Source organism: Pongo pygmaeus, chromosome 9, assembly GCF_028885625.2.
Source record: "Pongo pygmaeus isolate AG05252 chromosome 9, NHGRI_mPonPyg2-v2.0_pri, whole genome shotgun sequence".
Classification (NCBI taxonomy): domain Eukaryota; kingdom Metazoa; phylum Chordata; class Mammalia; order Primates; family Hominidae; genus Pongo; species Pongo pygmaeus.
This window is the reverse complement of record NC_072382.2, coordinates 74329992-74355096: the sequence shown is the minus strand read 5'-3', so window position 1 is coordinate 74355096 and position 25105 is coordinate 74329992. Positions and strand designations below refer to the sequence as shown.

Below are 25105 nucleotides of genomic sequence, written 5' to 3'. Positions count from 1 at the left end.
CATCTGAATCTCTCATCTCCCCTCTGGGTGAAGCCACTGCCCTAGCCCAGGCCCAGGCTTCTCTTACTGGATTATCTTCCCAGGGCCGGGCCCCTACAGTTCATGCTCCACATGCCCATAGCTATACCTCCAAGAACTCAGCCTCCTCACCTCGAGAGGAAACAGGCCAAAAGAGGCCAAGTAGCTTAGCTCACTGCAGCTGAAATGAAAACTTAGGCCTCCTTACTCTCTAATGCCTCTCACCAAATCTCTCCCTGTGCCTCCACCCAGCCTCCCTTCCTGTCCTTGATCCAATATGAAACCCACCCACAGTGTCCAAGGGGGCACCTCTGGCCACAGGCATTGTTGGGGCTGAGTCACCATAGTCAGTTTCTCCGGTGCAGGAAGGGATTTTCTCCCAGAGGCTCAGCTCCAGGTCACAGTGGCAGAGCTGAGGGCCAGGAGCAGGAGGGGAGGTGGAGACTTGGGTCCCACCCAGCCCCTACCATTCTGGCCCATAGGGAAGAGGGGTGGAGCACAGAGGTCAAGCTCAGAACTCTTCCCCTCCGTGGTCAGCCCAGAACCCCACCCTGTCCTCCAGCTCCCACTTCCGCGTGGGCCTCTTGGACTCAAGAGCTGACAAAGCTTCAGGGATTTAGATGGAGCAAGCCAGAAAAGCTTCCAGGTGAGGGTACGGACCCTGAAGACCAAGGGCATCAGACACACTCCTACTTGAGCCCTCAGCTCTTCATCCCACTCTTGTGAGCTAGCCTCAATACCCCAAGGGACAGGTGAAGAAACAGGCCAGGGCCACACCTTTCAGCAAGCAGAAATTGGGGAGGGGGAGTCTGGAGGAGAGCACAGTGCTTACTGTGAGGGGGCACTCAGCCCTGGCCTGGAAGCCTGCACCCAGCCTTGGTGCACCCTGGCTTGCATGTGTATGTACCTCTGCCCAGGCGAGACGGGCAGGCTGCGGAAAGGGCACCTAGACCCCACAGCCCAGCCTTCCCCTGGGGAAGGAGGCTGAGGGCCAGTCAAGGTGGAGAGGCCAGACCCTGAGATGCAGCGGAACAGCTGGCAAATAGGGACTCCAAACACACTCTGGCAGCCGCCAAGAAAGACTTACTTGGGTACACTGGTGATGCCTGCTAGTCCCCTACAATGGACACCCTGTCCTACACTTTGGCTACCTTTTCTGCTCCAGAACATCCCTCCTGATGTCCAGCCTCTGTTTCCTTCCCCTCTTCTGGTGCAAGTGAAACATCTCCTGGATCTTCAGAGGTGTCCCTCCCCTTCCTGCCCACCTGAGAAGCCCCGGAGACAGACGCCTGTGCCCTAGGTACCCGAGGAGTCAAATCCCAAAGCACGTCTGCCCAGGGCAGGAGGAGGCCCCCAACTTTGCTTCCACTCAGGAGAAAGGCCTCTGCCCCGTGAAGCCAGGCCTCCCGACAGCCCCAGCATGGCCGCCCCATAGCTGCCCTGTGCCTGCTGCAGACAGGCCGGGACTCCCACAGGTTGGTCCTCTCCACACCTCCCCAGGTTCCATCAAGTGTCACTCTTGTTCTTCAGCCTCTCTCTCAGGCCGTTAGTTTAAATGTGTCCTCTCTTCCATCTTTAGACAACATAACAAACAACAATAAAACCCCAAATTAACTGAAAATTGTCTCTCCCCAGAGCCTGAGGCCCCACCCAGCTATGGCCTGTGCCAGGCTTCGGCAGGAAGCTGTCTCCCTCAATCCACCTGGCCCTGGCCCTGGTCTCCCCCATCCCTTTAGATGAATCCCACTAAGTTCCTGTGACACTCACCAAGGCACAGAGCAGTCCTCCTCAGCCCCCAGCAGCACCTGGCCTTGCAGCCTACCCTGCACCCACCCCCTCCCTTGGCTGCCAGGACACTGCCACGGACATTGCCCTTCCTGGTTTCTTTCCTGCCTCCCTAGCAGTGCCTTCTCTGTGGTGCCCTGGAGCAGCCCAGGCATCCGCCCCAGGCCCTGTCCCCAGGACATTTCCTCCCAGCCCAGTCCTGGTCTAAACACCCACCTGAGTGCCTGTAGGTCTTCTTGTCTCCAGGTCTGTCTCCTGAGAGCTCTGGGCCTTCACATCTAGATGGCGTGGGACATCCTCCATGGCTGTGTCACAGGTGCCCCCAGGACTGCTCCTGTTGCCCCACCCAGCTGGCCCTAAGCCCCTGACCCATTTCCCATTACCAAACCCTAGCACAGGGGTGTCCAATCTTTTGGTTTCTCTGGGCCACATTGGAAGAATTGTCTTGGGCCGCATATTAACACTAACAACAGCTGATGAACTAAAAAGAAAAGAAAAAAAGCAAAAACGTCTCATAATGTTTTAAGAAAGTTTATGAACTTGTGTTAGGCCCCATTCAAAGCCATATCCTGGGCCACATGCGGCCCTTGGGCCGGGTTGGAAGCTTGCCCTAGGAATCTTAGATGGAGACGCTCTGTCTTGCCCAGGTGTGGCACCCGCTCCTGTGGCTCCTTTCCTCTCCACACTGGCCAAGCAGGAGCTGAATGCTTTGGAGGCTCCCTGGCGTCCTTGGCATAGGGCCCAGGTGCCCACTATGTGTTGGTGCCCAGCCTTTGCACATGCTGTCCCTCTCTGTGGAACACATTCCCTGGCCCACACATCTTCCTCACCCCCAATTACCTCCCCAGCTCCACACAGTGCATTTCCTCGGGTTCTGCGCTGACCAGTGTGGTAGCTGCTGGCCACGTGGCTATGGAGCCCTTGAAATATTTGAGTTCCAATCAAGATGTATAAGATACACTCCAGATTTCAAAGCAAAACCAAAAACAGCTCATTCACAATTTTTATACTGATTTTATATTGAAATGAAAATATTTTGGATAGACTGGGTTAAAAAAAAATTAAGTTCAACTGCTTCTTTTTACTTTTTGAAATGTGATTGTCAGAAAATTTAAAGTCACATATGTGGCTCACACTATTTCTGTGGGACAGCCCTGCCTCTAGCTAGGGGCTTTGGTGAGAACCAGATGAACTGATGGGTCTCCTCTGGGCCCTGCTTCCCTGGCTGCTGAGGGGCAGGAACTGCGAGGGGAGGGCAGCCTGTCACGGTGCCCAACACAGGGTAAGGCTGGACAGGTACAAGTAGAACAGGCGGATAAGCTGGGAAGGGCACAGAGAAAAGGAGCTCCTCGTGACAGCACTTTCCCACCTTTTATTATTCAACACATGGAAGGGGGTGGAGACACAAGGATAGGGCAATGGTGAGTTTCAATAAATAAGAGAAACAGGACGGACAGGCAGTGGGCCCATGCCTGCACGGCCCCACATAAATAATCAGGTTGCTGAGCCAGAGTGGAGGTCAGGGCTGGGCCTGGCAGCCGCCTGCACTGCCCAGAAGCACTGGCACCACAGGGACACAGAAACCACTGAGGCCCGAGGTGTGCTCCAGCCCCACCAACACTCTTCTCCCTAAAGCTCCTGAGATCTTGGGGCTGGCTGGGAAGGCTAGGGCTCTGTATCACAGTCCTGCCGGGATCAAGTCTATTTTTTCAGTTTCATTAAAAACAGCTAGGGGAGGGGCAGGCACATGCATTAAGCCCCTTCCGTAGGCAGAGCCACGGATGGACAGCCCCACGGGGGCCTTGAAGGCAGAGGCCCTGGAAGCAGCAAAAACGGGGCTGGATAAAGCTACTAATAGGAGGGATGGTAGAGCCCAGCTCCCCAGTCCCCCACAACCCAGCCCAGAACCTACAAAGAGCTGAAGAGGCCCTGGGTACTGAGACGTCTCTCCTTCCTTCACAGTCAGAAAAATGGACCCAGCGATGGCCACAGACGTGCCCAAGATTAGAACCCAGGGACTCACTCTCCTAGCCCAGGACCTTCTGCTGCCCCTTCCCTTTATAGACCTGCTGGAAGAGGAGGGGGACGCACATCTGCTCTAGGGCCCTGTACAGAGGCAAGGGTGTGGCTAATTACCAAGGAATGGGGCCGGGGTGACGGGCACGGGCCCCTCCCCTCTGCCAAGCCCAGCCCTCTGATGATACAGAGAATCCCGTGGGCTCCTAGGATCCAGCCAGGGCAGGCACGGGGGTTGGGGCATCCTGCAGGGGAGCAACATGGCAGCAGGGCCGGGGGCGGGGCTCAGCCTGCTCCTGTACACAGTGCCCGCCGGCCACCTGCCTCCTCACTGGGGCGGACGCTCCCACCTCCAGGCCTTGGTCTTTGCTGTCTCGTCTGCTGGGCCATTGCTTCTCGGTCCTCACAGTCCCAGCTGCAGCTCCACCTCCTCCAGGAAGCCTTTGGAACCTCCCAGGGCAGGGCCGCAGTGTCCTCAGACTAGACCACCCCTCAGATGACCAGGTTGCTCTCACTTAGCCGGACCACATAGCGGTTCTCCTGGTGGACAGGGGTGAGGGGTCAGAGCTGAGTCAGGGGCTGGCTTCTGGCTCCAAGAAAGTGGCCCCTACCTAGGGCCCGCCACACTTCCACCCCTGCCCCGTCTTTGGTCAGGGTTGGCCCAGGTGCCGACAGATACCTTTCTCCTTGACCCTCACCTCGGCCTTGTTCTCTGCTGGGGGCTTCAGCCACTTAGTATGGCTTCCGCCACTTCCTAGCAGTGCCTGCTGCTCAGAGGGGAGGCCAGGTTGTGGGGAGTCAGGGAGATCACCCCCCAAGGGTCCAGCCTCCATGATGGTCTTCACCTCAGACACCATTGAACTTGTCCGCTGCTCAGGAATTCGAGCCACGCGGAACCTGTGAGGAGAGTGTGGCAATCATCCCCATTAGCGGGGATCCCCGGGCACAGAGAAGGCAGCACGTGCCCGGGGTCACAGAGCAAGTTCATGGACCAAAGTGTGAGCTTGAGAGGCCTGGGTGCCATGGGGGCCAAGATGCTGCCCTAGGGACGCAAGGGCTCCATGTGACACACAGCGTAACCGGGAAGTCCTGATCTCTCTGGCCACCTCCACTGCCCAGAGAGGCCCAATAAGGGCAGGGCTCCCACTGAGCAGGGTGCTCAGGGCCAAAGCTGGGGCCCTGCCTCCCCCTCCCGGCCCCCAGGCTGTCACGTCTTTACCTGCCCCTGCTGCGTCTGTGCCCACCTCACCTGCCCACAGACAAGATGGTGATCTCGCCCTGACGCCCTGCCTTGGCGCCAGCCTTGGGAACCCTGGTCGGGTTAGGCAGAAGGCTGGGAGCAGGAGTAGTGGCGGCTATAGCCTCAGGGGACAGCAGCACCTCGGGCCACTTCTTCTGGCTACAGCGGGAGCAGCAGGGGCCAGAGAGCGAGGCCAGGCCCTGCACGGTGTGGAGGTGGTGGCGGTGCGGGCAGATGTGTGGCACGTTCGGGGGCGCTGGCGGCAGCCTGCAGGGGGTACGGGCAGAAGTGGCCATAGGCCAGGCCAGGGGCAGGAGACCTCAGCAGGGAACAGGGTGACTTGAGGAGGGAGACCCAAGTGGGAGATCCCTAGGAGGCAGGCTGGTTAATGTAGGTTTTGGCCCCGTCATCTCCCACCAGCCCACTCACTTGGACACAGGCCTGTGGCTCGTCTGCACCAGCTGTTTGCTGTGGTACTCTTTCAGCAGCTCCTCCAGGGCCGCAGCATTCTCTGTGGGTAGCTGCAGTCAGACCCTTGCTCTGGCCATATGGGACACACCTCCCACCCCCTGCCCCAGCAGAGAATCCCCCACCTACCCTCCATACCACCACTCCCAGCCCGGGCTGTGTGCCTTTTCCTCCCACTTCATCAGGCAAGAATGGGAGGCAGAGGTGTGCACTCCGGGGTCAGAGAGCACCAGGCTGCTTGAGGCACCCCAGCAGGGAAGGCAAAGCAGGGCAAGACTCTGTCCACTGCGGCTGCCTCATAGGCTCCTGGAGGAAACCCTCCTCTCCTGGGCACTGGGATGGGGTCAGACCTTCTCCTCACCTTTCTTCTCTGTGATCAGGCGCACCAGGACCCCAATGGTGTCCTCATTGGCATCCTCAGTCCGGTAGGCAGGGTTGATTCCTGGGGAAGAGGGGGGAAGAGGGCCCTGATCCTGGGGAAGAGGGGGGAAGCCGCGCTCCTGAGCTAAACCACGGTCTGCCAGTAGAGGGCACCCCTGGCCTTCTTAAGGGCCCTGAGCATGTGCATTTAGGTGACAAGTCTCCCAGAGCCCTGCAAATGGGGGATCCAGGCTCAGAGAAGCCCATATCACCTTCATGACTCAACACCACTGCTTCTTGCACCCAACAGCCCGGGTGCATAGAGGTTTCAGGGCCACATGAACTCCAGTCATTGAATTGGGCGGGGGAGGGGGCAGTGCGTCAGCGTCTTCTGGGTCTGCACTGTCTCCTCCTCAGCCTCAGGGAGCTGTGGGCTGCCACCCTACCCAGAACTCCCCAAATCTACAGCAAACTGCTATTCCATGGCCTCTCTACCGTGCCCTGTCTGTGTAACAATTTAACTGAGGGCCCCTGGTCAGCTTTGGGCCCAAATCTCAAGGGTGTGAGAATGGGCCACGATGATCAGCCCTGGGCCCAGCAGCAAACAGAGCTCCCAGGACTTGCAACCAGGCAGCATTCAGCAGTTAAAGGAAGTCTCTAGGAAAACAAGCGCAGTCCCAGGCAAAATGGCCCTGAGTCACCACGTTCCCTCCTGCCGGTTTACTGCTCCTGTCTGCTTCCTGCCCCCGCCAGACTTCAGTGTCAGGACTTAGAAGGGGCTCTGGCTCCCATGCCAGCCCCAGACAGCCCAGGGTGCTAGCATGGGAGATGCCATTTCACTCATGAGGTAGCCACAGGCTCCCATGGGCCCAGGGCAGGGTGTGTGCGAGGGGGCCCTGCCCTTCAGGGCAGTAGTGGTGTGGGGAAGAAGGAAAGGGGCCCGGGGCCCTGGGGGTGAAGGTGGTGGCACATGCCTGTCCCTCCGGTTCCAGGCCTTGTAACTCAAACTACAGCCTGGAACCGAAACCCGAGCCCCTCATGGTGCCTCCCCAGGACAGGCCAGCTGCCCTGCCAGCCCTCCTGACACAGGGCACCCCTCCTACTCCAGGCCAGAGGTCAGAGGTCACCTTGAGTAACTCCAAGGCCATCCGACCCTGGAACCATACACACAACTGTGGCCTCCAAAGTGTCCAGATCCCCACATCTGGGCAAGGCTTCACCCAGGGTGGGATCCCACTGAAGCCACTTGACCAGCTGTGCTGCCTCTGCTCTGCCCCCAAGGCCACACCTCCGTCCCCTCACCTTTACTCCCATGTTGTCAGTCTGCAGCTGTCACCTCCCAGGCCTGTCCCTCTCAGACCCCAGAGGCCAGGCAGGATTCCGCTGGCAGCCCCCAAGTGGAGCTGGGGCTGGGCTCTTGCCCCCGTCCTCCCCACCTGGACCCCAGCCGGGCCTCACCACTGCCTCCACCTCCAGGGCCAGGCCCGACCTCCTTGTGTGACGTGCAGTGGTAGCCCTTCCGCTTGAGGAGGTTGCACACCAGGATGCCCAACAGCCCCATGAGGCAAAAGACAGGGACGATGGCGATGACCGCATACTGGGCGGCCGTCTCCTCTGGGCCACCTGCCCGGGTGCCGTTCCCAGGCTGCCGTGTCTCACCACCGCTGCTGGCCCCTGCTGCCACCTCCACGCCACGTCGGGCCCGCCGCCCCCACTCTGAGCATCACAGACGATGGAGGCAAGCAGAGTGACACAAACACAGAGAGACAGGGGCCCAGGGCCCGAGTCAGTGGGGGCTGCAGGAGAGCCAATGTGCCCAGGGCAGCCCACTCCCCGCCATGCTGGGGATGCAAAGGTCAACCCACTGCCCTCCTGTTTTCCTTTCTGGCCATCGAAGCATTGTCCTGAACAAGGCCTCCTCAGGATGGCCAGACACCCAGCCCCACCCTCCCCTAACGCTGGGGTCAGGGGGTGAAGAGATGGCACACAGGACACATGTCTGGGCACAGGGACGTGGGATCTGCCTCCCTGTGGCCTGGCCATGAATCTAGTGCCTCAGGGGGTGACTGACTCAGCGGCGGGAGGAGGTGCGTGTGTGTACGTGAGTGTTTGCGTGCGCACACTCATCTGCATGGGTTTTTTTTAGGCAGGGTCTCACTCTGTTGCCCAGGCTGGAGTGCAGTGGGGCGATAACAGCTCACTGCAGCATGGAAATCATGGACTCAAGCAATCCTCCTGCCTCAGCCTCCTGAGTAGCACCACCACGCCCGGCTAATTTTTTATTTTTATTTTTTGCAGACAGGGTCTTGCTATGTTGCCCAAGTTGGTCTCAAAGTGATCCTCCTGCCTTGGCCGCCCAAAGTGCTGAGATTACAGGCATGAGCCACTGCACTTGGCTGGCGTGAATCTCTTTGAAGGGATGGGGACAGGGGACAGGTCAGTATGTGAGTCCCCAGCCCCCAGCTGTGGCTGCCATCTGCAGGACGCTCTCTGCCACTCGGAAGCATGGTGGGCAGAAACAGCCAGGGGAGCGGCTGACTGTGCCCTGCTGGAGACCCTTTGGGTGCACGCCCTGCCCTGGGCTGGAAGAAGGACCCCACTGCCCCCACATGAACACTGCAGAGGCTGCTGGGCTCCAACTCACCGGCCCCTCCCGCACATACCCCTGCACCAGTCCTAGCCCCAGTCTGCCACTCACCATCACAGCCATGAGTACCCAGTGGTGCCCAGGAACACAGCTGACATGGAACGCGGGGAACCCCCCAAGGCCCAAACCACCTGCAAGGAGGGAAGATACCACTGAGGCCCAGAAGTTTCCCCAAACACTATCCTTAGGAGAGGCTGGATTCCTTCCTACCAGGCACCCTCAGTGGTCCTGCCCCATCCCATTTCACAGATGGGAAGAATGAGGCCTGCTCAGGGTAAATAAGGCTGGGGCCCCAGGATCCAGAGTCCTGGTCACCCAGCCAGGAGTCCTCCCCGCACTCCCTTTGGCTTACCCAGGCCAGCAGTCTCCACAGAGTGTATCTCGAGTTGCCGTGCCCACCTGGGCCTCCAGCCTCCTCCAAAGGTTGCAGCGGGCATGGGGCTGGCATGGGCTGGAGCCCCATGCAGCTGAGAAGGTGCCTGGGGGGCAGGGCCTGCATAATGTGCCCTGCCCCGGGTCCTGTGGGAGGTAAAGGGTGAGGGCACGGCCAGGAGCCAAGCCTGAGGACCCTTGGGGACACGGGACTCTGCCCCTGACCCTCAGGGCCCTCCCAGGACAGGCAGGAGAGCAGGGCAATGCTCACCAGGTCGGGCTCCTCCCCAGGTGGGCACTGCCAAAGGGTTGTTGATGTCAGGGTGGCGAGGGGCCAGGGCAGCAGCTAGAAGAACAGCAGGCATTGAAAGAGGCAGAAAGTGCTGGGGCAGAAAGAGACCCTCTGGGGTCACCTATTTCCTGAAACCCCAGTGGTGGGGACCACTGACTACTCCACCCGGGCTTCAGGGACACACTCTTCTAACCTCAATCCCTCACACTGAGGAAAACCTGTCCTGTCCCAGACCTGCTGCAAGACCAGTACCTGGGCAGGGAGAGAGCCACATCTGGCTCTGGAAAGTGCTGGAAAGCCCCAGATAAGGCCACATCAGGATCTCAAGCCCTTCCAGCTAACCAGAACGATGAGGAGGAAATGCTTCCGAATCCTCTCTCGTATTCTGCCCCCCTTCCTCCTACTTTGGGTCCATCCCTGCCCCCATCACAGCTGGGCATATCATTAACCAGCCTCATTTATAATCCCTGGAGCCAAGTCCGCAGGTGGCGCTTCCTATTCTGGGCCCTCCCTTCAGCGAAAGTCTCCAGGACCACATCCTCCTCTGCAACCTCCCCTCAAGGCGAGGCTACCCCATTCACACCCACACACCCAAACAGGGAGACACATCCCAAAAGAAAGCTCCATCTTCTCAGTGTGTGTCCCCAGCCCATTTCACTAGGAGTTCTCTCTGCTTCCCATTCTTAGGAATGAACTGTCTCTCCTGAATCCCTCCTGGAGTCCCCCAGTTTGGCCTAGGCTGGATGAGGCTACCATCAGCTGCCCTGGAGATGGAATAGGGATTTCCTCCGACCCCAGAGCGGCTCCCAGCACCTGCTAAGGCTGGAAGGCCTCCTGTACACGGAGCAACCCTTAGCAAGGCACAAAGCCAAGTCTCACCCTCCCTGAGCTTCCAGCATCACAGCAGAAAGATGGGCCCCAGGGCAGACCCCAAGATGCTGCAAGTCTGTAATGTGGACTCGCCTGCAGCTCCGGGAAGCTGGCCTGATCCTGTGATCCTGGGACCTGGAATCTGGGACCCCCCAGACCAATACAGATCTTGAACCCCAGCACCTGAGGTGCTATGGCTCTCAGGGTCCAAATCCCAGGCCTCCTTTGCCCAGTTTCCTCTTGGCACCCAGCATGCCCTCTGGACTGGGCTCCGTTCTCACGCCTGCGTGCCAACGGGCATCTTGCCCTCAGCCATGCCTGCCTTGCCCATAAATGCCAGCAAGCCCTTCCTTCTCCATCTCCCTGATAAGCCTGGGTGGGCCCAGAGGTGCTTCCTAGGGTCCGACTGCCTCAGATTCTTCAAGAGCTGAGTAACTGAGCCCTGCCCAGCACAGGGTTCCCCGGGAGTGTCTGCACTCTCTTGCTGGAGGGCTGCAGGACTGAGGGTGCGGCTTTTCTCCTTTCCAGGGCCCATCCCCAACTCACCATAAGGAAGCAGGACACGGGCTGGCACAGCAGACTTGGCTTCATCCTTAGGCCCCTGGTGGTCGCCGGCCTAGGGCAGATGGAGAGGAGGCTCGGCAGAGTGGCAGGGACAGGCAGGCAGCTGCTGTCCCCTCAGCACCACTTCTAGGATGACAGGACTCATGGGGAGCAGGCAAGGTGCTGCTGGGCAGGCAAAGCCCGGGGAGGCCGGCTCCACACCTGCAAGTGCAGGCCCAAGCAGAGGGGGCTGCCCTGCCTGGGAGCCGGCCTCACAGGGCAGCACAGGCAGGAAGGCAGGAAGAAGGCTCTGCAGGCTGGGAGGCTTCCTAGAGGAGGAAGGGCTTCCTTCCCCTTCCTTAAACTGCCAGGTGCCCTGAGGCATCGGCAGGGGAAGGAAGTGCGTGTGGCGGCCTGTGTCCGTGATGACAGGGTTGCAACCAACACCCAACACCCCAGCCCGGCCTCCACACTCCAGCCCAGCGCTCCAGGCTCAGGCTCCTGCCGCCTCCTCCTCACAGGTCTGCAAGCATGCCCGGCCTCTGCCTTCACTCCTGCTGGTTCTGGTCCAAGGAAGGCCTTTTCCTTTACCCTTCAAAGCCCAACACGAAGGCCTCTCTTTCCAGAAGCTTCTCTAGAAGCTTTCTCCAAAGTGGGTCTGGCTCCCACAGCTCCCCACCCCATCTAGGTCCTGGTCCTTCCGTATGGCCACTGTCCACACCTCTTCCAGGGAGGCTGACTCCTCCCTTGAGGCTGGAACATGTCTGGCCACAGCTCTGCCCCTGGCAGACCTATGGGGCTGGGGTGGTCACAGCAGCCAGTGCTCTGTCTTTGTCATCTCTCCAGCACCTACTGCATGCAGGCACTGGAGAAATCGGTATGAACAAGACAGACAAGGTCCCTGTCTGCAGGGAGCTCCATCCCAGGGAAGACCCAACTGCAAACAGAGAGGTGCCCCCGCCAGTTGGTAGTAAGTGCCAAGAAACGAAATAAAGCAGAGTGGGAGTGCAGTGTGTGATACTTCAGAGAAATATCCATGGTGGCGCCACGGCCCACCGGTCTGAGACTGAGGCCCCCAGGCCCAGACGGCGGCCTGCTCTGGAGAAGCCTCCGGCCAGTGGACGAGGTGGACACAGCAGGACAAAGGACTCACATCAGACAGCAGAAGGGACAGGTGGCAGAGCAAGGAAGTCCACTGTGTACTTCCTGGAGGCCTGGCTTCAGGGGCACGAGGCTGAGGAAAGCTGTGCTCCTCAGGCCACATGCAGCCTCTTAAGCCCAGGGGCAGCCTGGGAACCCAGCCACTGGCTCAGGGCCGCCGCAGGCTGAGGCCCCGGCTGTGACTCCAAGCCCGGTGAGATGAGAAAAGCGCCTCCTGTGGTAGTCCCAAGTCACTCAGAGCCCTCTCCCTGCAGGCAGCCCCACCTTCCCACCTAGAATAGCAGCCCAGGAAACCGATCTGTCCACCCGCCCTCCCTCTTGGCAGATCTCAGAGGGGCCCAGGGTTTGAGTTACACTCAGGGGAGGGAGTGGGCAGCAGTCACATCATCTCAGGACTCTCCAGGTCACTGGCAGCCACTCTGGGTCCCAGGCCAGCTCAGGGGAAAGCCAGGGACAGGAGAAGGTAAGGCCACAGTGTAGGGTGGAGGCCACACTTGGCAGTCAACACCCAACAGATGGCACCCCCAGGCCATTTGGGGAGGGTCCCCTGTCACTCCTCAAATTTGGTCACAAGTCTTCCTTCCAGTTTCTGCCCCAAAGTGTCCTGTGCCCTTGCCAGGACCCAGCTCCCACCTCGAGCCTGTCTCCCCATGGCCCCTCCCCTGTCCTTTGAGGGATCTAACCCACAGATCTGACCATGAGCCCCGAGTCTTCAGGCTTCACTTCCCCGCTAGGCCTGACTATGTGAGACAGAGCCCGATGCTGGGGGTGGGGGCAGGCTGTGGCGGGCATGGTGGCTCACGCCTGTAATCCCAGCACTTTGGGAGGCAGAGACAGGTGGATCACGAGGTCAGGAGTTCAAGACCAGCCTGGCCAAGATGCTGAAACCCCATCTCTAGCAAAAATACAAAAATTAGCCCGGTGTGTGGTGGTGCACACTTGTAATCCCAGCTACTCAGGAGGCTGAGGCAGGGGAATCGCTTGAACCTGGGAGGCAGAGGTTGCAGTGAGCCGAGATCATGCCACTGTACTCCAGCCTGGGTGACAGAGCAAGACTCCATCTCAAAAAAAAAAAAGACAAAGCCAGGGGGAACCGTGACCAACCGAACAGCCCAGCCCCCGGCTCTAGCAGCCCTCCATGTCCCCAAGGTAGGCCCAGAGGGCTGATGTGGGGGTGAAAACAGGCCAAGCAACCACAGCAAAGAGCCCTAGAACCACCCCAACCCTGGGTGGCACCTGCTAGGTGACCTGAGCCCACAGGGAGCAGCTATGCAGCTGCTCATCTGCAGACAGACGCAGAGCTGTGTGATCTAGAACCTTCCAGGAAGAAAGCAGGGTCCAAAGGCCCAGACTCAAAGCCAGCGAGGGCCCACTTCAGCACACGCACAGACACTGCCACCTAGGGCCTTGCGCCTTCTAATTACGCACCTTCTCATTACCCCAAACCAGCACTTACTCCAGTCTGGCTGCCCGGCCCCCACACTCAGCCCAGACTGAGCCCCCGCTGGACTTGCCCGGTCAGGTAGAAAGGCCTGGTGCACACACATGTCCACACCTGCTGCTCAGCACCCCTCACCCCCTGCCCCACGAGGCCTCCACTGTCTAAAACGGCCCTGGAACCATGATCAAAAAAACAGTTAGATGGAAGCCCCCTCGGCTGGGAGAGGATTTGCGAAGGTCCCATATCCGCCTCTGCCTCATCCTGAAGGCTGGGCAGTCAGTGAGGCCCCAGAGCCTCCGACGCCTGACAGAGGAGAGCCACACCCAGCCACACTGGATGGGGAGGAGAGGCCCCAGGGGGGTAGCAGAGAAGGAACTTAGCTTAGAGGCCACTCCTCCCATGTCTCCTAGCCTGGGGCCCAGTCTCCACTGCCACCAACTCCCTGTGGGACCTTCACATCACTGGGTCTCAGTTTCCTCATCTACAGAGATGGGGACATTCATCTCGCTGGCAAGGCTGTCACGAAGTTTTTGGGGAATTTCTGTTTTGTTTTGTTTTTCTGAGACAGTGTCTCACTCTGCCATCCAGGATGGACTGCAGTAGCACCATCACAGCTCACTGCAACTTTGAACTTTTAAGTGATCCTCCTGCTTCAGCCTCCTGAGTAACTAAGACTGCAGGCATGCCCCACCACGCCTGGCTAAATTTTTAAATTTATTTTCTGTAGAGACAGGGTCTCATTATGTTGTCCTGGCTGGTCTCCAACTCTTGGGCTCAAGCGATCCTCTTGCCTTGGCCTCCCAAAGTACTGGGATTCCACGTGCGAGCCGCTATGCCCAGCCAGTCATGGGGTTTAAAGGAGGTAATGAAGCTAAAGTAGGTCATGGGATTTCCTTCTCCACAGCCCTTCTCCTCTGCCCTGCTGGCAGAGGGCTGTGATTAAGTATTTGTTTGCTTACTTGTTTATTCCTTGCTCCCCCACCAGACAGTGGTGAGGGCAGGGACGTCTGTTTCATTTGCCACAAAACTCCACACCCAGCCCCATGTCTGAAGCGGGAGGCCTCCAAACAGGCTCACGAGGCGGGGAGGGTTTCCTCAGACTCAGCCCGCCAAAAAAATGCCCGAACAATGAGAACCAGAAATTCCCTGGAGAAAAGCCAACTAGCAAAGGCCATGGCCAGACCCCCAAGCTGAGGGCCCCAGACCGCGACTGAGGCCACAGGCGGTGGAGCCCCAGGGAGGTGCAGCCCCGGAGGCCTCAGAGAAAGAGGAAGCTGTGCCACCAGCCCAGGCCACAGGCAGCTTCCCCTTTCCCAGAACTGAAGCTCGCTGGGGTCACCCGGGCCCTGCCATGCCACTCCCCCTCCCCTAGGCAGGGCCCTCCCCTTCCCTACAGTCCCTAAGCTATCCCAGGGCCTGTGCCCATTGCTCCTGCCCCCTTGCCCTGTCTCTGGCCTCCAGGTCAGTCCTGCCCTGCAGCCTAGGTGCCCTGACACCCAGTTCTGGCCCTGGCCCTGGGCCAGCTCCCACCACCCTCAGGATGGCGTCGTGACGCAACCCCGCCAACCTCCCCCACCCACACGCCTGCCACTCTGAGTGCTTTCCACCCTCACATACGCTACACCTGCTTTCTGCTCTCCCCTCATCACTTGGCCAGCACCCACTCTTCCTTAGAGCTCAGCTCGAAGTCACTTCCTCCTGGAAGTACCCTCTCCCCCACCTCCCCCTCAGCATTCATGGTGCCATGCAGATCCTATTACCCAGCCCCTTCCCCACCACGAGCTGCCTGCTCCATGCCCAGTGCCGACCTGGGCAGGTATGGGCTGATTTGGGGGAGGAGGCAGAAAAGGCACTCTTGGTAGAGAGCCCAGCTATGCCGAGCTAGAAGGGCCAGTGAGCAGGCTGAGGGGGAAGGAGCCCAGAGGCTGGGGTGGGTCAGAACCCACATCTGAACCCCTGGGCTAACTTGGGGATACAAAGTGTGGGGTGCAGTCCTGCTCTGCTCTGTCCTGCACTGGCTCTGTGGCCTGCCTGCAGAGGGCTGTGGTAAGGCTGAAAGGAGAGAATCACATTAAGTACTCAGCACAGGCCTGGCACAGAGTAAGCATTCCCCACACTTCACTGTGACTCAGTTTCCCTATGTGTGGAATGTGGAGGAAAAGGTCACACACCTTTTATTTACGTTCAGTGCCTGGCACAGAGTCTGGTACACAGGCGGTGCTGGGTTCGCCCTGGTGGGAATCTGGAGGGTGGGAGGGTGGAGGAGACGGGAGGAGTCTAGAGGATTCTGGGAAGGTCGGTGGGCAGTGCTCAGGTCACACCAAGGCTCAGCTGCCTGCCAAAAAGCCTGCACTTCCCCCTAGGGCCTATGGGAGCCTGGAAAGGTTAAGCAAGGGAGGGAGATGAATGAACAGTTCGGTCTCAGCAGGCTCCCCAGGCTGCCTGCCAAGGGAGGCCGCACTGGGGGAGATGGAGGTGGGGGCTGGTGCCCATCTGGAGCAGGGCAGGTGGGGAGGCAGCTACTCTGCTTCCCAGACAGTGGCTCCTGAGCCTATGGACCTCCCTCTGGCCTCCAGAGGCTAGGGTTGCCTGGAAACACAGCTGGACACAGGCCTCCCTTGGCGGTGGCCGCACCCAAGGCAGGAAGACAAAGGCCACCCATCAACAGAGAAATCCAGGTTAGCAAGGAGCCCAGCAGTTCCCTGGCAACTGGGGCTGAAGTAGGGCAGTGATCATGCTGAGTGGCTTTCCCTCTTCCACACTCACAGGGAAAGGAGCGGACCCCAGCCCTGTGCAGGCCGGGCCCTCATTCTGGGTTGCTGCCTTTCCTTGCAGGAGAAGTGAGCATTCCTGTTTCACAGCTGGGCAAACTGAGGTCAGGGGAGGTCACTGGCGGGGGTCACACAGCCAGTAAGAGATGAAGCAGGAATGGAGCCCAGGACTGTCTCTTTTCTGCCTCCTTTTGCCCTGCAACTTAGCCCAGGACCTGACACACAGTAAATGTCCTTGCAGTGTTTGCCAACCTGATGGTGGAGGCTAGCAAGCTAGTAGCACCCAGGTGGCTCAACTGAGGGTCCTGTTACTAAGGACCCAGGAGGGCCCCAGGAGAAGGTGCTGTCTGCACCGCCATCCCATGGGGCCTCTAGGAGTTGCCTGCATCTATACTCATTTGCATATTTTTCTAGTCTGTGCCAGCTCTGGCAGGAAAGGGAGCTGTGAACTGAAAGAGGCAGGAAGACTGGGGAAGTCTGGGAATTCCCAGAGTGAGGAAAAAGAAGTCCCAGGGTGGAGCCCCAGCTTACTAGGGCTGCTGCTGGGAGCTCAGAGATGTGCGGAGGCTGGCTCAGGGCCACTCAGTGAGACAGGTGCTCCACTCCCGCCCCTTCCCACAGCCCCGGGCAGCCATGAGCTCCCAGGTCACCATGATGGGGTATAAACCCCTAAAATCCTAGGCCCCTAATCCTGTACCATCTCGAGGCCAGGCAGCAGCTGCTCCCCAGCCCACTCTCAGCCATACCCCCAGAAGCTGGGCATGGTTCTGCACCTCAGACCTCCTGGCTGCCACCGGGCCTGGGCTTCAGTGGCTCAGGTGGATGGGGTGGGGCTGAGGCTAAGGGGGCTAAATTGGCCCCTTGAGGCCAAGAAAAGGGCTGAGGTGGCCACACCTGGCCCACCCAGCTCCTCCCAGTCTGGGTATGGTATAGGTGCAATCCTCGTCCCACTTCCTGGGCCGAGTCTGGGGCTAGAGGAGGGATGTCTGAGACCAGACAGTTATCTCGGGCAGAGGGGGCTCCCTAACCCTCCTCACTGAGCACTACTGCCTGTCCCCTTCCCACTTTAAGCTGGGTCTCACTGAACCCCTCAAAGACAGTGTTCCATGCTTCACATGGAAAAAACCGAGGCTCAGAGAGGCCAAGTGGTAGCCCGTAACAACTTCACCTTGAAGGAGATGAAGTTTACCTACCCTGGAGTAGGGGCAACTGGCAGGCAGCCCTTGCCTGAGCCACCCAGGCCTGGTATCTCCGCTGCTTCTGGCCCACCATCAACCTCTCAGCACCACGGACAGCCCTGTGTTGCCAATCCTGGCCCTGAGACAGGACAGCAACGGGTCTGGGGATGCTGAAGGACACCTCACTGCAGCCCCAGCTCATGCTCTGCTACCTCCTCTAAGAAGCCACCTTTGCCACCTGCGCCGGCCATAAACCTGATCCCGAGTCCCTAATATGCTCAGCATGGGCCCTGCCCCCGATCACCCTGACCTGGAAGACCTGGGCAGAGGCTTTGGGAGGGACTTGGGGGAGACCACAGCCCTGGTCTGCCCCATTCTCCAACTCTCCCCAGACTTGCAGTACTGGGGAAAGAGGCGCCCCCAGGGCCATTCCAGGTCAGGTCCTACCCAGTGGAGCTAAGCTGAGGACTGGGGTCAGTGCAAGTGCAGTGGTGGAGCAGGGAGGAGACAAGGTTGGGCCCTGGAGCAACCCACCAGGGTTCAGACTCTGGCTCTGTCACTTCGCGGATCTGTGGCCTTGGGCAGGTTACTTAACCTCCCTGAGTTTCGGGGTCTTCCTCTGCAAACATGGGTGCTAGTCCCTGCCTCATGGGATACTAAGGGCTCTCAACACAGCTCCACGAGGGCCAGAGGAACCCAAGCTCAGGACCAAGCAACAGCCAGCCGAGGTCACCCAGAGGCTTGGGTGTGGCAAGAGTGCTTTGGGGAACTCCACGTAAATCCTGGCAGCACAAGTAGAGGGGCCTCGGCCTCTCTGGGAGGGCCCTGGGTGCCCATGTCCCAGCCCCTGTATAGGCCTGCATCCACCTGCTCCCACACCAGCCAGGGTCATGGTCAGGAATGTAAGGGGTAGTTCAGCAGTCAGGAACCCAGTCCCAACTTCCCAAGCCCGTTTCCCAATTACACCAGTGCAGCTGACCTCATGGTGTGGTGGAGGACTCAGCGTTCACAGGCAACAGGGGCTCTTCTTACAATCAGGCCTTGGGCCAGGCATCCCCTCCTGTAGGAAGCCTCCCCAGCCTCCCTGTCAAGAGGGCCCCCTCCCCTCTCCAGACTCCCCCACCCCTCACCCCTGCCATCAGTTTTCAGTCTCCCTTGACTCCTCGAGAAGGGGTGAGGCTCCTTGAGGGAGGGAGGGAACGGGTGTGTGCAGGAGGCCAGACACGCAGCAGGCCGGTGTTGTGGGTGGCCAAGGTCCTCCCTTCTCACTGCTCCTCCTCACAGAGCATGCACCGGGCTAAGTGCAGGTCCCTCTTCTGGAAGCCCCCACTCCTCTCTCTACCTGCACACTCAGACCCTGACTCTAACTGGCTGTAGAGGTCCCCGCTGTCCCCCTCTGTCTATGACAACTAGCCAGGGCACTTGCTCACAGCCACATGGGCAGTTTATTTATAGAGCTCTCATCTTTCCCAGAGTGGCCTAGGAAAGAACTCTGGCCTTCAAGGCCAGCAGACCTGGATTTGGATCCCAGTGACACTGGTGCCTGGCAAGTGCCTCCTCTCTCTGGGCCTTGGTTTCCCTGCCTGTGGTTGGAGGGAACGATGACCCCCAGGAGTATAAGGCTGAGGATGTGACAGCCTCCCGGGCCATAATCCCAGGGATGGGCAGAGTAGGGATGCAGCATTGGCTCTTGTCCTCTCTGCCACTCCAGCCCCACTCAGCAGCACCAAGCCTAGGCCCAGACAGACACGGGCTCAGCACACAGTGGGTATTCTCTCTGTCCAGAGACCACATCCCTGCTCCCCCATCGATCCTGAGTGGGGAATGGCACCAAACACGCCCTGCTGAGTGATCTCAGGCAAAACCCCTTCCTCTCTGGTCCTCTCTCCTGCTGACCTGGCAGAAGGGCTGGCCCCATAACAGAGGTAGTTAGGTCCTGCCCAGCCAGACTGGGTACTGACCAGCCTGGCCCTTCTCAAGAAACTAATGTTAGAATTGTCAAACAAACCCCTCGACCCTCACCTCCTGCCTGGAGACCAGGCTGGGGGCTGGGCAGGATCTGGAGTACCTGACTACAACACAAGTGGCTGCGTGACTCAGCCTAGGGCTGCTCTCTGAGTCGAGGCTCCCCCATACCAACTTGGAAAGGAGAGGGCCCAGGTCAGTGCTGTTGTGAGGAAATGCTGGGCCCAGAACCTGGCGCACAACAGGGCCTGAGCAGGGACAGTTGCCTCTACTGGTTCAAGATGTCGAGGACCATGGCAAGCACTACACTTGCCTCCTACCCACAGGAGTGGCCGTGAGTCTCTGCCCCCACCCCCCAGCACACATTCTGCCTCAGGTCATGGTGAGCACCAGAGACCTGGGTGCAAATCTCCCAGTGCCTCCCAGCACACAGGTGCTGGGATCCTAGAGCAGCTGCCTTTCCTCAGGAAGAGGTCTCGTCAGCACAGAGATGGCAGTGGGAGGGGGTGGGCTGCTGGCCACGCTGGCCCCACCAAGCTGAGCATGCGTTACCCACAGGTGCCCCAAACCTGTGCCCATTCCCCAGCAGTGAGGGAGGACACCTGGCAGGTGGTCCACAACAATGAAGAGAGACTAATTTCGGGCCGGGAGGGCTTCCTGGGCGAGGTGGAGCTGGGGCTATAGTCTGGATGGCCAAGAGGGTTCTAGAAAGAGGGAAGCTTTAAAAGCAAAGGCAAGGTAGACAAGGCATCTGGCAAAGAGAGGCGAGGGTGAAGATGTAAATTCTGAAAGGCCTTGGAAGGAAAGGACTCAATGCCAGGTGAGGAGTTTGAACTGTACTTTGTAGGCGAAAAGCAAGAGTTACTTTATGGAGGTCACTCTGGCAGTGTGTGGGAGAGCCGACGTGCAAGCACAGAAGCTAGAACCAGAGCCTGGGCAGGGATGGCAAGGCCAGAGCTGGAATATGAGGCAGGCCGACGTCGGGAAGGTGTGTCTTGGGCCTGCTTCCAGTGCTGGCCAACCTCCAGCCGCCAGGGAAAGTGTGGACACAGAATGGCAAACTCAGGACAGGAGGCAGGTACCGCATCTGAAAGGTGAGAGTTCTAGGAGTCCTTGGGTAAGTCCCTGAATTCTCAGAACCTCAGTCTCTCCTTCTGTGAAATGAGATTGGGCCTGACCCTATGAGTAGTGGCAGGTGCTGACTGGCCCTCAATGTCTCCCCTCCTTGACTAGACATAGGGCCCTCCCTCCAGCAGCTATCACACCAGTCCCAACTGTGGTCACAAGTGGAAACGCAGCCTGGCCCCACTGTCATCCCCAGAGGCCCAAGTTCCCAAAAAGGTTTGGCTTGGCCAGGGCACAGGCTGAGGCTGGGGGCCTCCTTTAAGGCTGGGATAAGAAGTTAACCCTTCCCCTCAGGGCACAGGCTGAGGCTGGGGGCCTCCTTTAAGGCTGGGATAAGGAGAAGTTAACCCTTCCCCTCTTGCTCCCCCTCCCAGGCCCTAAGCTATTTCCACCTCTTTGCTGAGGATGGAAATAACTCGGGCTCAGCCCCTAGAGACCACAACAGCTATTTTCATCAGCCCTAAGAAGCACAGCTCCAGTCACTGCAGAGAGGACTGAGGGACACCCTGATCCCCAGTTCCAGTTCTTGGCCAAGTGGCAACAGTGGTCAGAGCCAAAACGGGTCTCTGGGAAGAACAGGGAGACCGAGGCCCAGAGAGAGTAGGGACCAGCTCAAGGTCACTCCCTGTCTGCTCCCCACCATAACATGCAGGTGGATTTGGGGAAATGCCTCTAGAGCAACTGCAAAGGGGAGGGGGCCTCTCAAGTATGATGAAGGTCACCTGGGACTCTCAATTTTCCCTGCTACCCCTAGGCTGTGCTGCTAACTCCATACACTCTTCAAAGCCATGGGACACCCCCAAAGCCAGGTCCAGGCTCTGGAAGGCAGGGGACAAGTCTTTCTGGTGATGTCTGGTTGGGAGTGAAGTCTGGAGAGGAACAGGAAGACCATGTAACCCACCCATCCCCAGTGTTCCAGACATGTGTGCACACACACATATCATACTTAGAACTCACAATGTAATGCTCTGGCAAGGCCACGCCTACTAGCCGAAGTTTGAGAGACAGAAGTCCAGGAAAGCCATGAGCAGTTATTAGGAAGGTGGGTGATCCTCTCTCTTAGCATCTCACAGGTCTCTGCGGTCAGAAGACCTGAATTCCAGTCCTGGCACTGTCCTGACTCTGTATGACCTTGGCCAAGTCACTTTGCTTCTCTGATCCTCAGTTCCTTTCTCTGAAACACAGTCACTACATCTCAGAATCACTGCGAAGATTCAACAAGACAGAACACCATGAAGTGTTCAGAACAGTGCCTGACACTGTCCCCCACCCCTAGAATGTAATCAGCATTTTCTGAGGACGACAGCAGAAGACAGAACTTCCAGATCCTACAGCAAGTGCCACCCTCTCCTAGACTAGGGAGCTCAGCTTCCACCTCACCCTGCATGAACCCCACAGACCTTCGTATGGGAGAAGGGGCCTCAGAAGGGTCTTGCCCAGATGGCGAAAGGGCCCCGCTCCAGCTCTCCAGCAAGAACTTAGCCTCCCAGACCAGAGACCACTCCTGGGGAACAAATCTCTCCCCACTCTCCCCCAACCCAAGGAACTGAAGAAAGGACACCCAGGCAGAAAAGTGAATGTCTATGGATTTGGGGATCCATATTGTCTATGGATCCATTTCGTGACAGAGGACCAGGAAGCCTTTGGGTGGGAGGCTAACGTTTCCTTGACCAGTTTGGGAGAAGGCTGTGCTTCCAACCCTATCAGTAGCCCCTGAGTGCAGCCACTGTGTCCCCAGGAGAAGCCTGCCCCCACCCCCCACTGCACTGTTTCTGCCTGAAGGGAAGGGAGAACACAGGCGGTTGACCCCAAAACAATAGAGGATCCCAAAGTGATGATTCACAGTCCATTCAAAGCCCAGCACCTCAGTGTGCTGATGGGGAGACTGAGGCCTGCGCGGGGGAGCGGGGGAGGGGGGCGGGGGAGGGGGGCGGGGGAGGTCTGAGAACAAGATTGTGTCCGGGTTCGCTGAGAATACAGATTACACAGGGGCAGAACTTGGCCAGGTGTAGGGACTTCGATGCGTGAGTGTGTGGGTGCAGGTGGGCGGGGGGACGCTGAGACTACCACAGGGCCCCTACCCTGCTGCCAGCTGGGCCACCCCACCAGATGTTGCCCAGACTCGGCTTTCTCCCTCGGCCAGGGCCTATCCCTCAGGGTCCATCTCCTCACTAAGCTGAACTCCTGAGGGGTGCCCTCGTGGGGACAGTCCTGGAGACCCTTGTCTCCTGGCTCCCCAACTTCCTCATTGCCCCCCATCTGCTGGAAGGTGTCCTAGGTCCGGTCCCTCCTCCTCCTGCCTCTTACTCATCATCGCCCTAGGCGCAGACACACACACACACACACACACACACACACACACTGACACCACTTGACCCCACACGCACACCATGGCGCCAGCGAGCTCGGCTCGTTCTCAGTCACTTGGGCTCCTCTCCCTCTATTTCACACTCACAGTAACGGGTGGCCCTGGCCCTGCGCCGGTTACGCCCCAAGCCACGCACTTCGTGACCCCAGTGACCCCGGGTCTCTCCCTCACACAACACACGCACACACGCTGCCTGTCTCCCACACACAGAGCCCCTCTGTGTCGCCCGCTCGGCCCGGCGTCACCGCCCAGTGTCCCAGCCACACGTTCGCCCAGCCAGGCCGCCTCACGCGCCGTGTCACCCACAGTCACGGGCTGACACCGTCCAGACCCCCCCTTGGCCGCCCCGCGCCGCAGCCGCGCCGAGGCGCTGCCGTCCAGTCCGCACCACAACCTGGTCTCGGTCCAAGTTTCCCGGGCCGGGGACCGCTCCGGGCCCCGCTGGCCCCTCACACCGCAAGTTCCGCTGCTTCCCCGCGCGCCCCCCGACAGCCACCGCGCAGGGCCGGCCCGGAGTCGCGGCCGGAGGACCTGCAGGTCACGGGGCTCGGAGACTGGCGGGGGCCGGTGCGCGGAAGGCGCCGGGACAGGACGCGAGGCGGGAGGGTGGTGGGGGAGGCGCGCGGCCCGGCTGCAGCATCCGCCGAGCCCGCGAACTTCCTCAGAGACGCGGGGAGGCAGGGGGCGCCACTAGGGTCCGTATCGCGCTGGCCCGGCCGCGGAGAGCGGACTCTGGATGGGCGCTCCGCGCGCCCTCCTTACCTGGCCGCGCCGCGGCAGCTCCAGCTCGGCTCCCCGTTCGACTCGGCGCCGCGGCCCGGCTAGGCGAGCGCCCGGACAGCCGCGCACCCTGCGCGCCTTTTGAATGAATCGCCGGCCGGGCCGGGAAGGTGCGCAGACCCGCCCCCGCGCGTCACGGCCGCCGGCTCCGCCCCCGACGTCAGAGCCCGGGCTGCGCCCCCAGTCCGACTCACCCCGAGCCGCGGAGGGGCTCGCCGCTCTGCCGCCCGGCGGCGCTGCTCTACGTCGCCCTCTCTCGCGCCCCTGGGAACTGCAGGGGGCTGCGCGGGACTGGGCGGCGGGGCCCAGAGGGCCTCTTGCATCCGCCTCTTCAGGGCTCCCAACCAAGAAAGAAGGGGTTGTGCGAAGCAAGATAAAGAGACTGGAGACTGAGATACTCCTCTGGGTCCTCTCAGCATTGCCAGTGTAACTGGAGCCACCTCTGCCCCTTTCTGGGCCTCATCTTCCTCCTGCCAGTTGGTAGCCAGGAAGAATAACCTCACTTTGCCTTGTTGACGAGGCCTAGGCCCAACCCTGGAAACCCTCACCTAGTTGGCGAAAAGGCCTGGTGAAGGTGAGTCTATAAAGGAAGCCCACACGGTGGGCTTCGGCACATCCTTCAAGGCCTAGTGAAATCCTCCAGGAGGCGTTTCCTGCCTCCACTCCCCCACTCCCCGCACCACTTCTCTCTGCCAGGGTAGTTAGTTTCCCTCCAGCAGGACAGGTGACTCAGTGCCCCCCTCCCTACTACAGCCATCGCACCCTGCCAGTTTCCAATGCCAGTCATCACAAACTCCAGGCACTATTCACACTGTATTCCGACACCGAATCGTGTCCCCTGGAGTTGTGCTACAGGGTGTGCCAGGACTGGAGGGAGCAGCTCAGTGGCCCGTTCCCCCTCTCAGTACTATTCAGGGGATCTCAGGCGGTCCTCCTGGGAAAGTAGGGATGATGGGAGACTGAGACACCAGGGAGGGCCAAGTGCTGGGCCAGAGGCCTGGCTGGGGTCAGGATCATCACAGCCCATGACAGAGATGGAGAAAGGAAGGTAAATAAGTCGGCTGGGGATAGATGGCTGGGGGTGGGGTTCTAAACAGTCATAGAATCTGAACCCAGGGGCTAGGAGACGGGAAAGGTCAGGTCCCCAGGGTCCAGGAGATTCCAGGAGGAGAACTGGACACCGCATGGGGAGGGGAGCAGGGGATGAGTTTCCATTTCCCTGGGTCATGCCCAGGTTGTGGGGGAAGGGCATAAGGAGCTACAGGTCATTGATGTCAGGATCATGACATCAGCACCCTCATATGTCAATGGAGACCTCCAGGGCTGGGGCTCTTCCAGGGTCCCACATCCCAGCCTATGGAAGGCCAGAGCATCCAGAATGCCCTCCACTCCTGGAAATGTTTTCTTTGTAAGGGGACCATCTACACCCCAGCTCTAAGTTCTAGAGTTCAAATGGTGGCAATTTCAGGTGTCATTCAATAAACCAAATGGGGAAGGCCAGGTGTAGTGGTCACACCTGTAATCCTAGCACCTTGGGAGGCTGAGTTGGGAGGATCGCTTAGCCCAGGAGTTCGAGACCAGCCTGGGCAACATGATGAAGCCCAGTCTCTACAAAAATATGTGGGAGAATCACCTGAGCCCAGGAAGTTGAGGCTGCAGTGAGCCGCGACTGTGCCACTGCACTCCAGCCTGGGTGAGAGAGTGA

At 59.4% G+C, this 25105-nt stretch overlaps 1 protein-coding gene across 4 annotated transcripts; it reads right to left on the bottom strand.

The window, feature by feature from the left end:
* Positions 1-2800: 2800 nt before the first annotated feature.
* On the bottom strand, positions 2801-23515 carry RELT (RELT TNF receptor). Of its 4 annotated transcripts, none has more exons than XM_054440891.2 (11): positions 23383-23515; positions 10615-10684; positions 9178-9252; positions 8887-9053; positions 8586-8665; positions 7346-7603; positions 5889-5969; positions 5489-5570; positions 5069-5326; positions 4518-4716; positions 2801-4359 (listed from the first exon to the last, which is right to left on the bottom strand). In XM_054440891.2, the coding sequence occupies exons 2-11, from the start codon at positions 10657-10659 to the stop codon at positions 4312-4314; spliced, it is 1293 nt and encodes a 430-aa protein (XP_054296866.1). In that variant the 5' UTR covers positions 10660-10684; positions 23383-23515; the 3' UTR covers positions 2801-4311. The 4 variants fall into 4 exon arrangements, with proteins under 4 accessions (XP_054296866.1, XP_054296867.1, XP_063528132.1 ...); XM_054440892.2 differs by lacking the exon at positions 23383-23515 and adding an exon at positions 23015-23217; XM_063672062.1 differs by lacking the exon at positions 5069-5326.
* Positions 23516-25105: the final 1590 nt, after the last annotated feature.

Bases quoted from the DNA above. Each gene is read 5' to 3' on its own strand.
- RELT (XM_054440891.2), bottom strand. From the start codon at position 10,659: ATGAAGCCAAGTCTGCTGTGCCAGCCCGTGTCCTGCTTCCTTATG. The intron at 9,253-10,614 runs GTGAGTTGGGGA...CTGTTCTTCTAG, and splicing joins CCGTGTCCTGCTTCCTTATG to CTGCTGCCCTGGCCCCTCGC. The intron at 5,970-7,345 runs GTGAGGCCCGGC...CCTCTTCCCCAG, and splicing joins CCCTGGAGGTGGAGGCAGTG to GAATCAACCCTGCCTACCGG.